At 29.0% G+C, this 21771-nt stretch overlaps 1 protein-coding gene across 1 annotated transcript; it reads left to right on the top strand.

Moving 5' to 3' along the window:
* The first annotated feature begins 228 nt into the window (after positions 1-228).
* LOC112603680 (solute carrier organic anion transporter family member 3A1-like) lies at positions 229-20501 on the top strand. The gene is made up of 9 exons (XM_025352369.1): positions 229-238; positions 10928-12283; positions 13440-13565; positions 13631-13697; positions 14245-14404; positions 15076-15301; positions 16953-17081; positions 17878-18043; positions 20354-20501. Exons 1-8 carry the CDS (start codon positions 229-231, stop codon positions 18036-18038), a joined length of 2235 nt encoding a protein of 744 aa, XP_025208154.1. The 3' UTR covers positions 18039-18043; positions 20354-20501.
* Positions 20502-21771: the final 1270 nt, after the last annotated feature.

Below are 21771 nucleotides of genomic sequence, written 5' to 3'. Positions count from 1 at the left end.
TATTATAATTAAATTATTGTTTATAAGTCACGATGAGGTTAAAAATTAATATTATGGCACGGATGTTATTAATAACTAAAATATAAAGAAAATAAAAAAATTCAAAAACAACATAAGGGTATTTGAGAGAAATATGTAGTATAAAATATATAATATTACGTAGCATGTAACTAGTAAATAATAAATATTAATGAGCACAGAACATGGAACGTAAAATACGCAATTATAATGGCTGACAGTAAGTACCTAATTTGATCGGTTTAGAGATAAATATCCATTTCATATAATTACTGTGTATCATAATATGATGATGATTATTTTTCTAAGGGTATTCTATTATATTTTGTATAATTTTTGAAAAATTTTTTGACAACCTAAAATAATTACAAAAAAAAATAGGAGTATATGCACATTGAATTAATAAAAAACAAAATATCTGTACTTTAACAGTGTTATCAACAAAATATAATAATATTATTTAAAACTGAATTAATTTTGTGAATATATGCTATACTTGCAATTTTAAGTATATAATTAAAAACATTTTCAATGATACAACATTTAATACAATTTTTGAAGTTCATGTCAATAATTATGATATTGAAAATCATATGATTTAGTGCTTCACGCTGTTTCTAAAAATGAAATAATTACAAACCAACAATTAATTGACTTCTGTCGTTGAAATAAAGGGATGATAAATCAACATTATTATTTGTATAATAAATACGAAGGAGAAGATTCTTAATGCTCTTCCGGATTTAAGATCAAATTTGGAATTGCAAAAAATAAAAGCAAACGAAATATTTATAATAGGGCGGTTAAAGAATGCTTTATAATGCGTATAGATTTATATAATAAGAATTAAGCTCTTATTTTTTATGGTTGATGCCATGAAAATAAATAAATAGTGTCTCCTGAAAAAATGTATTTATTTATTTTTTTGAATTCAAATAGATTGTATAAAATACTTATAATAATATAGTTGACTTTAGGGATACATTAACATTTTACATACATATATTATGTTTTTAAAGATATAGACAATATACATGTTCGTTTAAAATCTGTATTGAATCTTATACGAAATACTCATAATTTTAATTAAATATGTTTTATAATACATAGACTAATCATACATATAAAGTATGAAACTACTTAGTTTTTATCATCAATAGTGTGTTAAAATTAAAACATGCTGTATTTAAAATTATTAACAATTACAATATACCTAAATATAAGTATGGTATGATGAATAATTTCTAGGTAACTATTAAATTGTTTTTTATTCTAGTTTTTGGAGAAATCAGTCTGACGAAAATTAAGTATTATATACATAAAAAAATTAAATTAGACTATTATCTAAATTATCTATCCAGTTTTAATCGAAGATAACTCTAATCTAAGCCCATCTGCAATTGATATTAAATATTTAGGAAAATGGTGAATAATGAGTGGTAATTTAAATTTTTCAACATAATTGTATGTATAATTTATGATCAATATTTTAATTGTGTTTGGTGATATAAGAGTTCGTCTATATATTCTATTAACCTAATAATAAGTAGAAAATAAGAACTGAAATTTCAATAGTTATATAGATTTTAGTTGGGTTTATATTTCAGATTTTGTTCCTTAAAATATAACTGTAAGGTATAGGTTACAGTTTTGGTAAATACGGTTTTATTAATCAATTATTCCAATTACTTAATTTTTCTATAACTTGAAAAAAATACATAAAATTAGTATAACATTTAAATATTACTCTATCATACATTTAGTTCTTTTAAAAATCAAAATTTAATCTCAGTATCTTTATATAATGTTTTACATTTATTTTGGTCGTAAAAGTAAAATGTGTTTTAATATCAATTAATTAGATTAAAACAGTGTAAATTTTCATTTAACGTAAATTTCATAACAAGAAATGGCCGAAGTAAAATCAATTTATTTTGAAATATAATAGATAGGTATTTTAAAAATAAAAATAACTTAAAAAATTACAACATTTCAAACTTAAAAATCATGTCTGATTTAAAATAAAAAATGAATTCTAAGTTTCTAGCCTTCTGTATACTAATATTGGTTTTGGTTTTTGTCGATTTCGTTCCATTCCTGATTTATTGTGATTCATATCATAGATTTATCTAAATGTGTGTTTTTATAAAACAAAATTAATCAACTTTGACAAGTGTAAAATTAATTTTAAATAATTCCTAAGAAAATTAACTTGTTTTTACTTTACATATTTCGTCATATTATTATAAGTACATGTTTTATAATAATTTGATAACTTTCACAGTATTTTATAATTAAATTTTTAAATATTTAAAAATGCTCATCTTAAAATCTTTAAGACAATATTGTGAAATCTGCTGTAGCTATTAATGTATTTTAGCTAAAAACGATGTACTAATCATGTTGTATTTGAACCAGAATCAATAATTACCAAGTGGTAAACATGGAATAAGTTAAGTCAAAATTATTGCGAAAACTTTTAAAGAATAAAAAAAGTCGTATCAACATAAAGTTTGGTTCTATTTAAAAGATGAAAAATATTAAGTAAAGATGATTAAATTTATATACTTTAAAATAATTTAATAAAACATATAAAAATATAAAAATTTACTTTAGTTTAAAGTTTGGGTCTTTTAGAGGAATTCATAAAATGTAAATAATTGTAAATTAAGATGAATAATAAGGTATCTCCTAAGTCCTAATAGTAATTTTAAGAAGAAAATTAAAGTATTTTGGTATCATTTAAATGTTATTATAATATAAACATTATCTTATTTCAGTTAGTTGACTATTAAGGAATCTAACATGTATTTATCAATCTATATATTTTGTTTATAAATAGGTACTTACACATAAATCAGAGTCTTAATTTTAACTATTGGTTGAGTATATAAACGCAATATTATATTGATTTACGTATAAGCTCATATGTTGTATCGGCATAGAACACATTTAGACTAATAATCAATTGGAAGTTTATCTATTGTAAACGAAGTTACACGAGTGAATTTGTACATGTACATATATATCTGGGACACAAGACCCGATACTTATACAATAAGTTATATTATTAAGGAGCCGGAATGGAAAATATAATAATATCGAACAGCGGTAATTAATGCTTCACGTTTATTTTAACAACGTTTCGTCGTCGTAGAAATAAAACTCAATAATAGCTTATAATGTACATAATATCATATAATACTATTATACCATCATATGCAATGCCGTGTAATGCGAAGAACACGACGTCCAGCTGCGATAATAACTGTAATTATGCTTCAAATTTTTTATATTAAAATCGTAAAGCCTACAAACTAATCGATTATTATTATTATTATAGTAAAGAGGGATGATAAATATTTTTTAAAAACACTATGATGTGTTCGGCGTGTATCGTGTGCAATGTTAGAATTTATAGACAAACCAATAATTCACTAGATAATACTGTTTTCTCGTTAATTGAATATACCTACTTAAAACGCGCATATATAGACACGTTACCATATCATGTATAATATTATATGACTTGTTCTTTAAAAAAAAAAATCAATAAAACGAATACGTAACATAACATAGGTATTAGGTAGTGTAGGTACATTTATGTTAATCTTCCGCGTGACAGCCAAAATGTTGTTTGAAATCGCGAGTAAGTGAAATTAACCGTCAAAACTCGTTTTTTTACGATATACGTATTATAATAGGATTTGATGCGTTACGCATTAATATCACAAACGAATGGCCAGATACTGGTGTGTTCATGTAAAAATTTTATTTTTGTTAATGGGTGACGTGCAAACGTATTTACGTGAAACTATGAGTATGTATAAATACAATTTACCAAATAATATGAAATAAAAGTATATAATATAAAAAATTAAAGCAATATTTTAAAAATACCTTGAGAGTACTTTGTGTTTACAAATATACATTTGAAATGTATTCGGGAATGCACATGTCACTTATGAATATTTTAAAAACGATTATAAATAAAGATATATACAGCGACCGGGTGCGTATATTATTCGTAACCCACACTGCACTCTTCTTGATTTGCTCAACTCGACATGCCGGGCTAGCGTGGAATTTTCGATCATGTACAAATGGTGGCGAAGTCGACGAGAGCGATTTTAAAATAAAACGAAAATAATAATAAAAACATAGAATTTTAATATGTATGAACATTGCTTCTATATTTACCGTAAGCTCGGCGTAATCGATATACGAGATTAAAAAAAATTATAATAATATACATAATACAATATTTAGTTTATCATATTATTATTAAAATACACGTGTAATCGTATTTAAATAATACAAAAATATGGGACATCGATCGGATGGTAATCAATTATCATACATAACGAACTCGGGTTTCGGACAAAAATAATAAATCAATCGTTAAAAACGTAGGACAGACATTTAACATATATTATAATATTATTATGCTATTAGCGTGATACATAATATATAATGTAAATAACAAGATACGGGCGTCCTGATTTAGAAGCACAACAAAAAATATTTTAAACTCTGAAATGTACACGGCTGCAGTAGTCAAACATAATAGTATGTTGTACATCATACATTATTACTACAGATAAGATTAGAGTTTTTCCAGAAAAAAAAAATATTAGTGTCTTTTCGATTGACTAGACAAACAATAAAATTCAATGCGGGGAAACTATGACGTTGTACATGTTTATCTATATTATATTATGATTTATGTGCGTCAACATGGAATAAGTTAAATTTTATCTTACTTGTCTATCGAAAAACAAATTTCGATAAATTGAAAACTTACATACTGTCGTACGATATTTCCTTTTATGTATATTTATTTTTACAAGTTTCGATGAAAACCGTATAAAACTTGGCTAAAAAAGTGTAGATCATCTATAATCTAATTTAGTGATTTAAGGGCCCTCGTAAGTTGTGACCATAAGTTTTTAAAAACGATCGTTGCAATAATTTAAGCAGCGAGACAATGTATACTCCGATAAAAATTTCGAAAATATTTTTAATTCCACACAACAAGATGCGAATGGTCATATTTTAATTTAATTTTAAATACATTGAAAAATAGTATATTAGAAAAAATTGAAAAATGATTGACAATTATACATATATTATGTATTTTTTAAATTGATGTAGGTATTTATATAATAAAAAGCATATAATAATTATTTTTAAAAATTTTTCAACTGTTCCTTTTTAAAGTTTTAAATATTTTAAAAATTCTACATTATTGGAATTAGAAATATTTTTTGTAGTTTAAAACTTGATCCAGATTATTTGTATTATAGTCTAATTCTCGAAATATATAATAAGTACAATATTCCCATTATTTTCGTCTACCATTTATAATCCATTCATAGTTATTGAAAATAACATAAATTATAAATGAAATATATAACTTATAAAAGGATAATACAATAATATAATTTTAGAAATGAGTTAGAAACTTTTTCTAAACTTGAATTTACATACGAAACGCAGGGGCTAGGTTTTATTTATTTATTTCATACGACATACACATTACACAGGCTCAGTGAGATTATTTATTTAAAAATCAATTTAATAAAATACGAATTATTGTTTGTATTGTTTTCAAGATTCAGAAAAAATGTCCTTGTTATTTAGCAGTAAAAATATTTTATTCGATAATGTAACAATAGTTTTCCTGAATTTTCGTGCATGTATATCAGTGGTAGGCGATAGCAAAGTGTAAATAAAATAAACTAATATACGCATACATACATTATATGCGTTTCAAATCTCGACGATGCCGTTGCACTCTGCTAACTGTATACCAGAAATTAGTTCGTATATTTTAATATCACGTCTAAAGAATTATGTTCGACGTTCGTTAATATAATAATAATATGATGTATCACACATTTTATCTGTACGTTTATATAATAATAATATATACATATATGTTGCAGCAACGGCCGGCCGGACGGCTTTTGAAATTGTGTTCCAAGTGTAAACGAGACGGATCTCGGTCATCCGATTGTTACAGAAAACCCGTTATAACAGTGTCGTTACTCCAAGTGACTCGACTTAATATTCTATATATCTTATTGTTGTCATCACACATGGTTAAGTTTGTCAATTATATTGAATAGAGTGATTCGATATTGTTATACGTAAGGTGACGTGACCGACGCGATGTACAATAAATGATTGATAAATGCGCACGCGCATTGCATAATATTATCATTATTATTCTTAAAAGTGGCCTCGGCATAGTGGAATTGATAAATTAATATGTTAGGAAGTCCTACTAGCCATTCATAGTTTATATAGAAAATAATAAGTTTAGCAGCTTTGAAAATGACTATTGTTTTTTAAAATTAATATAACAGATATTTGAAGTTTTATCACAAACTTAGTGTTCCGGTTGAAAAATAAGAATCTTCTTAAAAGTTATTAAATTACATCATTATTATAGCTTATTATATTATAATATTTTTTACTTCAAATTGGATGAGGATATACAGACGATAAAATAATTCAGTTTATTTTCGGTATCTAATTGTCAATAATGTTGATACTATTTGTCCTTATAGCTAAATAGAGATTATAGGACTAGTTGAAAAAAAACATATTGAAATATTGTAACATCTTTTTTTAATCTTTTTTTATAAAATATTTAATTATTTGTTAGTTATCATTCTTATTTCATAGGTAAACCTCGAAGTAAATAATATTTGTAAAAAACTAAAATGGCTAATTTTTAAAATTAAATTGTATTATTAATAAATAATAAACTCTTAGAAACTCATTTATTTTTTAAAAATTATTCCTCAAATTATTCTTAAGCACTCTTCTATCTAATCTTTTTCGTATGTTTCCATTGTAGTACTACACGGTGCATCATTTCCAAAGATGTTTTAGATAATTGTTTTCGAATTTTTTATATTAGTTAGTAGCTTATCTTGAAAGTTTTTGGTACTTACTCCTCCAATTTATGTTTCACGTTTATCATATAAACATAAATAGGTATTTTAACAAAAATACGAGTTTTGGTCGAGTTGACACATCCCTCCCTTCCTAATTATAGAAGTGATTCACCTTATTTCATTGGCTATTAAATTATCTGCAAAATACAATATCTAACCAATAAGATGAGAATTAGATTTATAAACGGGATGTGGATAGGTCGATTTGTAAATACGGTGCTTATCAGAAAAGTTACTGAAATATATGCTATACGAGTATCTATATGTTTACTAAATGGCGCCTTGTTTTTAAAATAATAATATTTATTGAACATTATCTTATCTTAAACCATTATCGAAAAAACCTATTTTTAAAATCGGCCAATTCACTACTATAGTAGAAACATTTTAATGTACAGACATTAAATTATAGATTAGCGTCGTATGCATTTTCATTATCCAACATTAATATGCAGTATGCTATAGGTTACCTAATATAAATATTAAATATTTATGTAAGTAGCAAATAAACATGATTATAGATTTTTTACCTTTACAAGTCACTTGGTGTGTGATCCTTTGGAAACAGTGGCGAGTCTTAAAAGATCAAACATAATATGGAGATTCCATTCATCACCCATTTTATCAAATTTCGTTACTAATACGAAATGATTACTAAAAAATCTAGGCTATTGCGGACGGACGACGCAATAACTAGAAAATCAAACGAACAATTAAAAATACCACGGTAAACAGCTATATAAATGGCAGCCATATCTGAGGTTACAACGGAAGTCAAAATAGAAGGACTGGGAGAATTCATAGATCTTATTGTGGAATTTTTTGATACTTTTTTTTTTGAAAGTTGTAATCAAATTATTTTAGACAGTAATTCCTCTCTTCTTGCATTGTGTAAACCGAGTCGTATTCAATGATATAATTGGATAAGTTATTTCATAACTATGAATCGAATATTGATAATGCTCTGTTTTTGTTTTTTACACTTGAAAATAGTGTTGTATAATTATTGTCACTGTTAACAAGTATGTTCTTTTTATCGCGCCGTGATTGTGACCGACTATAATACATTGTTAAAACAAATTATTATCACTGTTGGCTCAACGACACGTACCTGCTGTTTCCAGAGTATTACGCGTTGGGTGAGTTATGCACGTCAAGGAAGTATTCATAAAGTTACTCTAATATTAAAGTACAGATGTCGCGAAGAAATATAGAGATTTATGCCCGTAATATATAATGATCGTTATTAATTAGAAATTAGAATTTATATCATTAGAATATTATAAAACCTGAGAGTCGAGGGGTATATTGATAGGTTTTTTAAGTTCCTAAGAATAATGGAAAATATAATCGTGCTGTATGACGAATTTAAATTATTACTATAATATTATAATATAATAATTGTACAAACAGTATGTTATTCGATAATGGTTTGAAACATTATTTTATAATATGCACACAAAAAGTTTATCTGTACATTAACCGGTACGATTAAAAAAATCTACTCTCAACAAACGAAACGTTTATATGATGATACTATATTGAACACTTAAATTGTAGTATTTTCTCTTTCCTCAAATCATTTAAAAATCTTTTAAAAGCCGAATATGTTATCTGTATACGTATATATTATTTTATACACGGAAATGGTGAAAAAAATGATTGTGTAGTAAGTGTAATTTTTTTAAATAACATATATATGTTTTTTGGCTGGGTACAGATATTTTGATTTTTTTGATTCTAACCGAATTTGAGTATCGTTACGAGTATCACTACTTATTATACTACTTAAACTACTTATATTAGGTACCCATTGTTACTCGTACTTAATAGTTAATATAGTAATAACTTCATAATAAACATAATAAACAACGATTTATTATATTTTTAGTTTAACTTAAGATTTCAGATATTTTATCTAACCTATGATACCTATATTGCAAAATAATGGCGAAAATCCAAAAATATAAATATGATGCTTACATTTTTTTTTTAAGTGGAAAGTATCGAGTATTTTTTCTTACAAACGCGTACGCAGACCTCACCGAGATGCATATAGGTGATAGGTACACGTAACATATTGTATATATATATTATATATGTATATAAATATAGCTGCTATATTATAAATATTTTAATAATAATGAACGACCGTGATATTGTTGTAACGTTGTATTATAACATATAACATAGGTAATATATTATATGTCGACGAATGTAGTTTGTCAGAGCATTTGACGAGCACAAAAGAATAACGATCGCTCGCGCGTACATCAGAATATTATACCGTGATGGGTGATTGGGGTGCGGGGAAAATCTATAATCAAAATTTTTTCTTCTGTTTCTTTTTCTAAAAGAATAATGCGATTAATAAAACATTTGTCTGGACGGTGTAATTCAAGATCGATTTCACTTATTACACAGTGATGGGTAAATTTGATACTTTCTCAATATTTTGATTTTAACAGCCTACAAATATTACTTATGTGTTATATGTAGGTAACAGAATATTATATGGGTGTCAATTAAACGTCATATCTCATATTATTCTAACACAAAGTATTTTGAATTTCTATTATGTAAGTGACGTATATTAAACTATTCGATATCATATAATCTCGGGAAATGTAAAAAGGATAACGATAGATCATAAACACTCCGAGGTTTAACGTGGAATAATACGTAATATGAACGATAAGCGTGTTATATAGATATGGAGAACAGCTTCGAATATCAAAGTGCCATATCATGGCGAGTACAGTAGATTTATAAGTTTGCATCTTTCCGTTCAAATATCCGTGTAAAACGACATAATAAAAAGAAAATTAAAGAAAACCGACTATATAATGGGTATATTTAACCGAATCACGCGTACGTAAAACATCTCTGGGGTATAAACACCCAAAACATTTTTACCTACCGACCGTTTGGGGGCTTGCACACGACTGGCGGTTGGCGGACGATGGTACACCTACATCATAATCGAAATAGCGCCCGAAATCGCGTCGTAATACAATATTACATGGTATTATTATTATTATTATAATTATCATGATTGTAAACACGCTTCACGGCGGCCGTCCGTTCGCGCGAATTCGTCGTCGTCGTCGATCTCAACCTGTTGCTCTATCTCGCGCGCGCCCAGTCCATCACCCTTTTTTTTTTTTTTGTCCACGCGCACGCCAAGGTCGAGCTCGCGTCACACACGCATTCGTCGTCGTCATTTTTGTGTGTGCGCGTGCGTGCGCGTGTGTTACGCGAGCTCGCGCGCGCTTAACACCGACACAATAATAATAATAATAATAATAACAACAATAATAATAGAAATAATAATAATAATAATAATAATATAATTTCTCGGGAAATAATGTTATATTGTAGCGCGCACATCATCATTGTGCGTGTCGCTTTCGGCGGCGCGCGCGCGTTCACTTTTGGCCGCGCGTCCGCCGTGACGTTTAATTGCCATCGACCTTGCCCCGCACAGGCCATCATCGTCATCATCACAATATCGGCGCGTGCGTGCGCGTGTGCGAGTGTGCGGCGAACCTTGGGGCGTAATAATAATAATACGTTGCGCGCACAATAAACCTCTCTACCTACGCGCGGCCGAAAGGGAGAGTCGCTCGTCGTTCGGTTCATTCGTCCGCTCGTCCGCGCAAACGAGCGTGGACCATATACGCGCAACACTCGCGCGCGCCGTCCTGCAAACACGCGCGTCGGTCGGCCACCGGCTACGTGCGCGCCGCGCGTGAACAAAACAGCGTGACAGCGTTTTGGGACTGGCAGCGGTGACGTCGGCGCGGCTCGTCTCGACCTCTCGCCCCGTTACGACCAGACGGATACGATAATAATATTACTATAACGCCGATTAATATTTTTCGCTTTCGTTTCGAGACCACGCCGGAGCAGGTGCAGGTGAGCGCCGCACGCGACGGCAGGTGCATGTAGCCGAACCAGCAACAGACGCGTCGCGCGCGCAGGCGCTACCCAAGTGGCCGCGTTCAAGGGCCGAACCGGGACGACGGCCGCCGACGACAAGGAGACGGCAGACGCCGTGTCGGCCACCACCGTGGTCGGCGACGGTTGTTGTAACGTCGCTGTCGTCACCGCCACCGCCGCCTCCGCCACCGGGGACGACGACGGCGACGTGCAGTGCGGCATCGGGCCGTGTCGGTCCAAGTGGATGCAGGTGTTCGCGTCCAAGCAAGTGTTCTTGGCCACGTTCTGCTTCAGCTGGGTGTTGCAGGGCATGTTCTCCACGTATTTCGTGAGCGTGATCACCACGCTGGAGAAGCTGTTCCAGTTGCAGAGCAAGACCATGGGATTGGTGCTCAGCGCTACCGAAATCGGACAGATCGGCTCGTCGCTGTTGCTCACGTACTACGGTGGCCAGGGACACCGACCCCGGTGGATAGCGTCCAGCATGGTGCTGTTCGGCGTCGCCGCGTTCGCGTGCTCGTCGCCGCACTTCCTGTTCGGCAATCACCAGTACTCGCCGGCTGCGGCGTCCATGGGCGGCGGCTCCGGATTGGCCGGGTCGGCCGGCAACGCGACCACCGCGGCCGACTATTACCCGTCCAACGTGTGCGTGCCGCCGGACCTGGCCAACGGACACGCCAGCCCTCAGCCACTGGTGCAACACGAGATGTGCGAACAGAACGAACTGTCCGAACAGCTCGAACAGTCCAGGAACACGCAAATCGTACTGGTCATATTCTTCACCAGTCTGCTGGGCGTGGGCATCGGTCAAACGGCCGTCTACACGCTGGGCATACCTTTCATAGACGACAACGTGGCCAGTCGCGAGTCTCCGCTGTACTTCTCCATCACCATCGGCGTCCGCATACTCGGCCCGTCTTTTGGGTTCCTGTTGGGCGCGTTATGCACCAGCCTTTACGCGGACCTCAGCAACGAGCCCAACATGGACACCAACAACCCGCGGTGGGTGGGCGCCTGGTGGCTGGGCCTGGTCGGCATTTCGGCCACGCTGCTGTTGACTTCCATACCGATGTTCGCGTTCCCCAAACGGTTGCCGGAACCGTCGTCGGCCTGTAACGGCGCCTTGAAAAAGCAGCACCCGCCCCCTTACGACGGCATATCGGCCATACCCAAAACGCCCAAGCTCAAAGACTTCCCGACCGCCGTCAAGAGACTTCTGAAAAACGACATGCTCATGTACAGGACCGCAAGCAGCGTGTTCCACCTGTTGCCGCTGGCCGGCATCTACACGTTCCTACCGAAATACTTCGAGTCGCAGTTCCACTTTCCCACGCACACCGCCAACATGGTCACAGGTATAAAATATAAACGATTTAGGTAATACGTGAGATGATTTTCTATGATATTATGTACCTGTAGTTCCATGGACGTGTTTAGTACTGTGGACGGGTTAAAAAATTAATTACAATATTATTATAATCTTATTTCGAGAAAAATACAAGTGCCCACCTAATGTTAGTATCACACGTGTAGGACAATGTTTCAAATACCATTGGATATAAATATTCATACTCACGTATGACTTTGATCGAGTAATATGTAACTCGCAGTTAACAAGGCATCTGTAAGACACAAATTAAATCACGCTTTATCTAATCCTGCAGTACTTGAATAATTTTCATATGAAAAAATCGTCGAAACCGAAAGAAAAGTACCTACAAGTTTTGATTTTTTCTTTGTTTTCGGTTTTGATTAAAGAAATTTTTTTATAAAAATCATACTTTGTGCTAATATTTAATTAAATATTTATCTGATGTTGTTCCAATTTAAAAATGGTAAGAAATGGACGAAACGACGAAGTGGTAGATACAAAATTTTTGGTATACAATTTTGTTTTTTTTTTTCATAAAGAAACAAATTATATAAGTGCATATTTATTACAATTTTAATAATAATTTTATTAGACATTAACGTCATTAGACCTCATCAACTGAAACTATAAATCAACTATAAGGAAAAATCTTGACGACGAGTGAATGACTAATGACCAAGCAAATAACAACGTATATACTATAACTTTAATAATTGTTGATATTTTATTGTTTTCCAAAACTTCTGTAGGATATTCAAAGCAGAAAATTATAAGTTAATAAACACATTTACGATTTACAACCAAATTTAACGAACCAATTTATTATTATTACATTAATCAATAAAAATAATTAAATAATATTGGAATAAAAAGAGAAAACTTAACATTTTTCCATTAACATATGTCGTTACCCATTTTAGTTAAGGTTTAAAATAAAATCGAAAAAGGGTTCCGGTAAAGTTTTGTATCCAATATTTTCTTAAGATTCCGGTTGAAATACTTGTATTTTTAATTTCAATTGTAAGTCTTGGAATTTATAATTATTTTATTGTAGTAATTTCGGTGAACTGACACAAAATTATAAATAATTTTCTTAAAAAACTAAACGGTTCTTTTCACTATTTTTTTTTTTATCTTAGGAATATACGGCATTATGGTCATGGGTATTGGAATCATAATATCAGGAATATTCATATTGAAGAAAAATCCCAATGCTAGAGCAGTTGCCGCGTGGATCGCATTTACGGCTTTGGCGTATGCTATCGGTAAAACGAGTATAATTTGTTACATTGTCGAATACAGAAGTATTGACGGGAATTTTAATTTATAGGCATGTGCATTTTAATGTTTTTCGGATGTCCAACCACGAACATCACAGGAATGCAATACGACGAACTGTGAGTATTATGTAACATAGTTGCTTTAATATGTATAATTATTTGGAAAGTCTAAGTTTACAGTTTTCTTTTTGCTAATGTTTAAATGTATATTAATACAATTTACTGTAGTGTAATGAGTTGATATTGATTTTTTTATTAAAACGATTTCAACGCCTAATATTCTAAATGAAGCGAGAATGAAAAAATAAATCGAATATAGCTGATAGGTAATTGTTTATTTTTGCTATACGAACAACTAAAGAGAAATGTTAAGTTGTATGAAAGAAGAAATTAAAGTAATCATCATTAAGAGTATTAAGTCCGACGAGCTTTACATATTGAATCATTTTTAAAAATTATTCAAAAAAATAAACAAAACCATAATTAAAATAATTCACAACAGTTCTTGAACAGAGTGTCTTATTAAAGTAATGCTTAAAGACTTTTTTTGATCAACTTATTTTGTATGCGTGTTGAAGTGTCGCACAAAAATCATTTTGTACGGCAGCACAGTGCTTTATCGGAACGGCTTTCTAATTGTTCTTTTCACGGTTGTTTTGTGCAGGAATCAGCCCAAGTTTGTATCTCCTTGCTCAGACCATTGTGTGTGTGACGAGGAGATGTTCAGTCCGATATGCGGCGTGGATGGGATAACGTACTTCTCAGCGTGCCACGCCGGATGCCGGAATCAGACGTTCGGAAAACAGTACAGTGTTGGCTACAAGGTACCTATATGTATATTATATATATATATACACTCATAGAACAATAGGTCACATCAATGAAGTCGTCGACTTGTGTTTGTCATGATCGATACCGTGATTAATTATATTTTCATCATCTGCTCTCCGCATTATTTTTAACGTGTCAATTGACTGTATTATATTACGACTCCGAAGCTGGATATTAATGAGTTAAGAATTAAGGTTCAATAAAAGCGTTTACAAACGATTCACATACTTCGCACTGTTACATATTATTAATTTTTAGTTAAATCTATTAATGCAATTATATAGGTATCTAAATCAATAGTTAGAGGTACCTTGAAATATTTTTTTTTATACTTTCTTTGGTTTAATGAATAAATAAATTCAATTTGATTTCTGTTGTTATATGACAACTATATTTATTGCTATAATAACAAAAATAAAGTGTCACCTTTTAAATTTTAATTCAATTAATTTGAAATTCAGGCTTATATTCAACTTATCTCAATATTTAAATAGCTTAATGAGATACTATAACCGTTAATCTTTAACGATCAGATTGACCGCTATAATATAGTATATAGTTTAATATAGTATCATATTATAATATTCACTATCTAAGATATGTTGTGCTCTGGCCTCTGATCACTGAGCTAAGGCAAATTGTTATCTTTCACATTATTTTGTAGTTCACAGACTGCCAGTGCATGAACAATAACGTTACGGAGGCGTATCCGGGCTCATGCAAAGACGATTGCGAAGATTCGGGCTTTTGGTATATAGCTTTATTTTCCTTGTTCGTGTTCATTCATTCCACTTCCGAAGTGGGCAGTATGTTACTCATACTTCGGTGCGTACATCCTCAGGACAAGGCCATGGCTCTCGGGCTCATACAGTTTGCCATAGGCCTATTTGGTAAGCTCAATACTGCCGATGCACAATCAATTTACAAACATCATTTTTTAACGAGAAATATATACAGTAAACGCCGCTTATAAGACTCACTTTGGGACCAGCACAAAGTGAGTCTTATAACCGAATGAGTCTTATAGGCGAAGTGGAAAAAAAAAATAATTACGTATTTATAAATTTTATTTTACTACATATTTTGCTTTGATTTTAATACATTAACACATATTACATATTACATACTTTATTATTGAATACATTTTATAATCCCCATAAAAATACTAAAATTATAATAGGTAAATATTACATATTACGATAACTGTGCAGCCGCCAGATAATCAGTACACAATAATAACAATTATCGTTGCGATAAATGTGAACTTTTATCTGCGATAAAAATTATTATACGTTATAAGATACCAACAGAAACTAGAAATAATCAACACGAATATTATTTCATTTTTCAATACCAATTTATTTCTAAATTATAACAAAAAAAGTTTATTTTCTACTATTTATTTTACGAAATTTGAGTCTTATATCCGAAGTGTTGAGTCTTATAACCGATTTTTTTTTAATGTATTTGGATACGTCCAGACCGTTCCAGACGATTTTGAGTCTAATAAGCGACTGAACCTTATATCCGTGAGTCTTATAAGCGGCGTCTACTGTACTTAAATTAGCTTCTCTTAAAATTAAGACTCACGAATACATTTTGAATACATACTAAAATAGGACAAACTTTATAAATTATTTTTTGATTTATTTTTATAATAACATCTCGTAGCTTATAATTATTGCGTTGATGTTTAATGGAATTAAAATTAATAAATACAAAAATTGACGTTTTTTTCAATCATATAATATCGAGAAATTATATAAATTAATGAAGTTTGATTTGATCATATATTTGATCAAAGATTACGTGTAACTTAAAACAAATAACCTATCGTCGTGAATCATTTTAAAACAAGTTAAATAGTAATTTTTATTCTATGCACTCCAACACTTTTTATTAAATATAATAAAAGGGTTCAAATTAAAATATTATACATAATTAGGATATTATATACAACTAGGAAGTTCATAAAAATGAAAAACATAGTAAAATGAAACACAAAAAAGAGTAAATAAAAAAAAAAATCAATAATTTCAACAAAATCAAATTTATAGATTATTATTCTTAAAAAAAAAATTGTTTTAAACTTTTAACTTGTTTAATACAATTTAAATAATATATTAAATTAATTATTTCAGTCAGGACTAGTTATTTATAATTTATTATAATTGATCTCAATAAAATGGTTATATTATAATACATTAGGTACTTTTGGTTTAGCATTAATAATATGATAAAAATAATCATAGCAATATTAAAATTTTACTTAGAAGTTATAAAATAAAACAGTACCTAACCAACTAAGACGATAAGACGTCTTAAAATACAGATTTATATACATAAAATAGTCACAAAGACACTTAATATTATAAATATATTATATTGTATATGCACTTTACGCTCAAGAGCTAAGTCTGATTACTATATTATTAAAATAATCATTGATACTACTTAATTATATATATTAATTTTTATTTTTTTTAAATGTTTACATATGGTGACAATTATTATAATAATTATTGTTTTCATGTCACGTAGGTAACGTTCCCTGCCCCATATTGTACGGAGCAGTCGTCGACTCGGCATGTCTCATATGGGAAATGACGTGCGGAAAACAAGGAGCGTGCTCTCTGTACAACTCGGACTCGTTCCGTATCTTCTACCATGGTAATACTCGATGGCGATCAATCTCGGAAGATTAGATTGCCAAGCACAATGCACTTTAGTAGTTGTTACTGTTATTATGTATTTATGTAGCAACGTAATTAACAAAGATCGGCGCGTTAATCGAGAACGATGATTGAGTAGTAATTTATATTACTTATGCATAGTGTACTTATCAAAAAATTGTAATGAATAGAAATTATATTTTTATGGCTTAGATTTTACAAATATATCTAATAAAAAAAAAAGAAAGATACATTATAAATATCTAAACGAATTACTATATATGTATATTATGTATATACAAAAAAAAATATATATTAAAGATGATTTATTTTAAATATCATAAGATAATAAGTATTTTTAAAATAAATTTCAAATAAGAAATAAAAAATTTGTTTGATATATAATTAAGAATTCATTGACGTGGTATTCGGTTTATTATGTTTAATTGTTGTTTGATATTTTAAAATAAAAATTATCGTGTGTGTTATTTTGATAGATTCCTATTAAGTTTGAAAAATGCTTCAAAAACTCTAAAAATCATAAAACGAAATAAAGTACAAAATAAAAACTAAATTTAAATATTTGTAAGTTTGTTAGTACATTATGGTGCTATATTTTAACTCGCGCACACAAAAAAAAAAAAAAACAAAAATTATTATTAATTTCTAATAATTTGTTATTAAATACCGTAAGCGCCGATTGCTTATAAATCATAATATATAAAAATTTAAATTAAATTAAATATAATCAAACATGTATTTTAAATTAAATATTCATACTTTGTTTTTAACAGGTGTTACTGGGCTGTTAATGATGTGCGCCTTTTTCGTTGATATAATTGTTTGGTACAAAGCGGGGAGTATAAACTTCGAGGACGATCATCATATGTCGGTTAACGAGGAAGAACTGAGTCAACTGACACCTATTACTGACAAAACCGAAACGACTGTTTGACTATAGTGAGCATTTTTATGTGTTAACATCAATTTCACAGAGGGTTTTCATTTTTAACGTACTATATAATATTTGATATAAATATATACCTAAAATTTAAAACTAGGAATCAATAATAAAATTTCTATAAAAAAAGTAAAAAATATTTCAAATATTCTGACACATGCATCTATTAAAGTGGGCTTCTTGTTATTGAAATGAGGAAACTAAAATTAAAAATAATTTAATCCATTGAGAAATATTAGTCTTTTACATAATTATAGGTAGGTAACATAACAAACAATAAATTACATCAATATAAGTAGGCTAAATCTAATATAATAATGTTCCATATTATATAAAGTATAAAATATAAGCAAGAACAACCTATATATGAATCTTTTATTTATGATAATATACTTGAGAATTGAAATTATCATATAATTTAATACGAATTTCACTGTATGGTAATGATTTCATAAACATAATAAATGATATGTAACAGGTTATCTAACATCATTGTACTAAAATAACGGTAAATAGGTCGTACAGGTTGTCTGTTGATTTAAAGTTCAATAACTTCGGAAAATCTGCGTTTCGTTGAATATTAGATCAACATTATTTTAGTTGAACACATATCACGCATTTTAACAACTGTAATATTATATCATCATTTATCACTTCCTATATAAATAATAATAGTATATGAATACAGAAATTCGATGGAACATTTATTTTATAGTTTGGTTACATTTATAATGTATTTAAAAAAAAAAAAAATAATTTAATAGAATCCTTTTCCAACATTTAAACAATTACTGCAAGACAAGAACACACACATACACACACACATATATATATATAGTCAGAGTCCACTTAAACTAAAAAAAAATTCGATTCTTGTTTCCGTCAAAATGTATTTTTTTATTTTTAAAGTCTTTTAAACTAATATTTGTTTAAGAACTATGTTTGGTAGTTCAAATACGTAAAGATAATGTGTGTATACAATAATAAAAAAAAAAATACGTATCATGCATATTTTTTTTTTATAAATAATTATAGAATTTTTTTTCTTTATTTTTTTTTTTTTTTTAAGTGGATTATATCTTAGAGTATAGATTAGACTATATTAGAGTTGAAGTTAAAAAAATGTGCAATTAAATTATTGTTTTAACAAAGATGAAACATTTTTAAATCAAATTTATTTGAAATATATTTGTATTTTAGTATTCAGTATTTTACTTGGTACATTATGTGTCAAAATAAAAAAAAAAAAAAAATTAAGTTAAAGTTTTAAGTAATTTCAATCAGTTCTGCAACAATCGATTCCAATACATTACATACAACATAAAAATTAAAATTATTGATTTCATTTTTCATTTTGGAGGGGAGGAAGGTTGTCAGAATTTGATCTTTTTTAATTTTCACGGAATTTTCAGTGGAGGAAATAGTTAGTATTATTTTGGTGAAAACGGTTTTATCTCCCTTAAAAAGTCGGATACTTGCTAAAATATGCTATATAAACTAAAAATTAATTCCCAATTCGTAGATTAATTTTGTCAAGTTAATTTACTTGACTTAAAAATTATTTTTACAAATAATTAAGTGTTACTTTTATTTTTGAGTTTGATTTACAACTGCATATATGAGAAGCATCGAATTGAGGCGATAAGCGATATTATCAACTTCTATATAAATTTACAAATTTATTCAAACCTCTAAACACCTATAATAATATGATAATTAAATTAAATATATGATTAAATTATCAATCTCAACTTTAAATAAATAGGTAAACATAAAAAAAAAAAAAATAAGTTAGTATCTAATTGTATATTTAACCGTAAAAATATGTTACATAGATTGCAAGTCTAAGAAATGAGTAAAATGCGGCAAATTATAGTCTGTTAGCTTTATTATTGTATTGCATATCTATAAACTTATAGATAAATATAAAACTGATCAAGATAAATTGACTATAATTTAACGCGATATAAGTTCTTACACATTCACTCACATATATATATTACTCATAGCAGCTATTATAAGTAAGATAGCGTTTAAACAGTGCTTATAAAATAATTGGGTAAGCTACTTGAATTTGTGTTTTGATACATAGCATAATTAATTATAACAGTTATTAGAAACAAGATGAATAATCCAATGATTTATTTGTCCACATATTATTTAGTATAATAGCCTCATAGCCTAAAATAACTATACTATTTATAGGCCCAAATATTTTCATATCCATAATTTATGATCCACCTTTTGGAGTTTTTAATTTTAAAAAACAACTTAAAAAAATTATGTTATATTTATTTTTTATTTTACAGATAGCTGATAGATGGTACCAAGAACGTCAACATTAACACGATTTGTCATGTTCCTTATTCATAACCTCGAAGAGATCTGTTTAATTTTTATTGAATTTTATACGGATTTAATTTAATACTTTTTCATTTAAAACTTATGTACATATACTCGTACTATATAATTAATTTTTTCAATACTTTTACGAACGTCAAAACATGACAAATTTATATTATTATAATCGCCTTTCGGTGCTTTCAATTTATATAAAAAAGTAGCATCACTCTACAATTTACGTATGTAGGTAAAATAATTTGTTTCGTTCTTTACTGGTACAACAATAAATTGTAAGCAACGAAAAATTAACAACAGACATTTTTTTTTTTTATACGTTCTTTGTTAGATATATTTTTATAAACGATTTTTCATTGTGTATAATATGCATATTTTATTTTTAGTTGGAAATCTTTTATTTTAAGTGAAACTTTTTTTCATATTTCAAAGTCAATTACTTTTATTACAAACAATTTTTTTTTTGTAATTTTTATTGTATTAAGCTCACAGTATACATCACTTTATTATATAAAATTTGATAATTATATACAATGTAAAATCGACTTTTCTCACGTTTTTGAATTATAATATTATTACAATATGTTGTTTTTGTAATCTAAAATGAATGAAAAACCACAGAGACCCGACAAATTAAAATGATGAAAAGGCTGCATTCGTTTTCTTGTAAAACAATATTGATTTATTTTAATTTTATAAATTAAAATTGATTTTTATTTGTTAATTTATCATTTTTTTAATTAAATATTTTCTAGTTTTTTTTTTTTTTAGTTTTACACGTCGCGTAATATATATTATGTTATCTTTTTTATACAGATAAAAATTAATTAATTTAAATTTTATTAGCTTATTACGAAAAATATACTATTTTAGTTATAATTAAAATAGTTTTAATTATCTAAATAATTATTAGTGAATTATTTTTGTTGTTTGACTAAATATTAGAAGGTAAAATATCATAGGAAATTATTATTCAAACAGTAAATATTTTGTTTTAAATCAATTTTATGCGTGTGCTATGTTGTTTTTTTTTTATTGTTAATTTATGTTTATTATTATAATTTATAATGTTTATTTATTTGTATTTTTATTGAAAAATTATAGCAGTAATAATTGGTTTTAGAAAAGATTATTTATCCGACTTTGTGAATGTTCTATTTACCATTTTATATCATTTTTTAACATTTCAAAAAAATTTTCATATATTATATTCTTTTTGAACTATCTATATATTTTTAAAACTGTTTGTTCAGTTGATTAGATTAATTGACGCAACAATACATCAAAATCGACTGACTTATTTAGAAATAATGTTATTTTTAAATTTAATGTACAATAAATAATAACGTATTTTTATATTGCATTTAAA

The sequence above is a fragment of the Melanaphis sacchari genome, unplaced genomic scaffold (genome assembly GCF_002803265.2).
Source record: "Melanaphis sacchari strain LSU unplaced genomic scaffold, SCAv2.0 Contig10_pilon_pilon, whole genome shotgun sequence".
NCBI classification, from domain to species: domain Eukaryota; kingdom Metazoa; phylum Arthropoda; class Insecta; order Hemiptera; family Aphididae; genus Melanaphis; species Melanaphis sacchari.
This window is presented reverse-complemented; position numbering and strand designations above follow the sequence as displayed.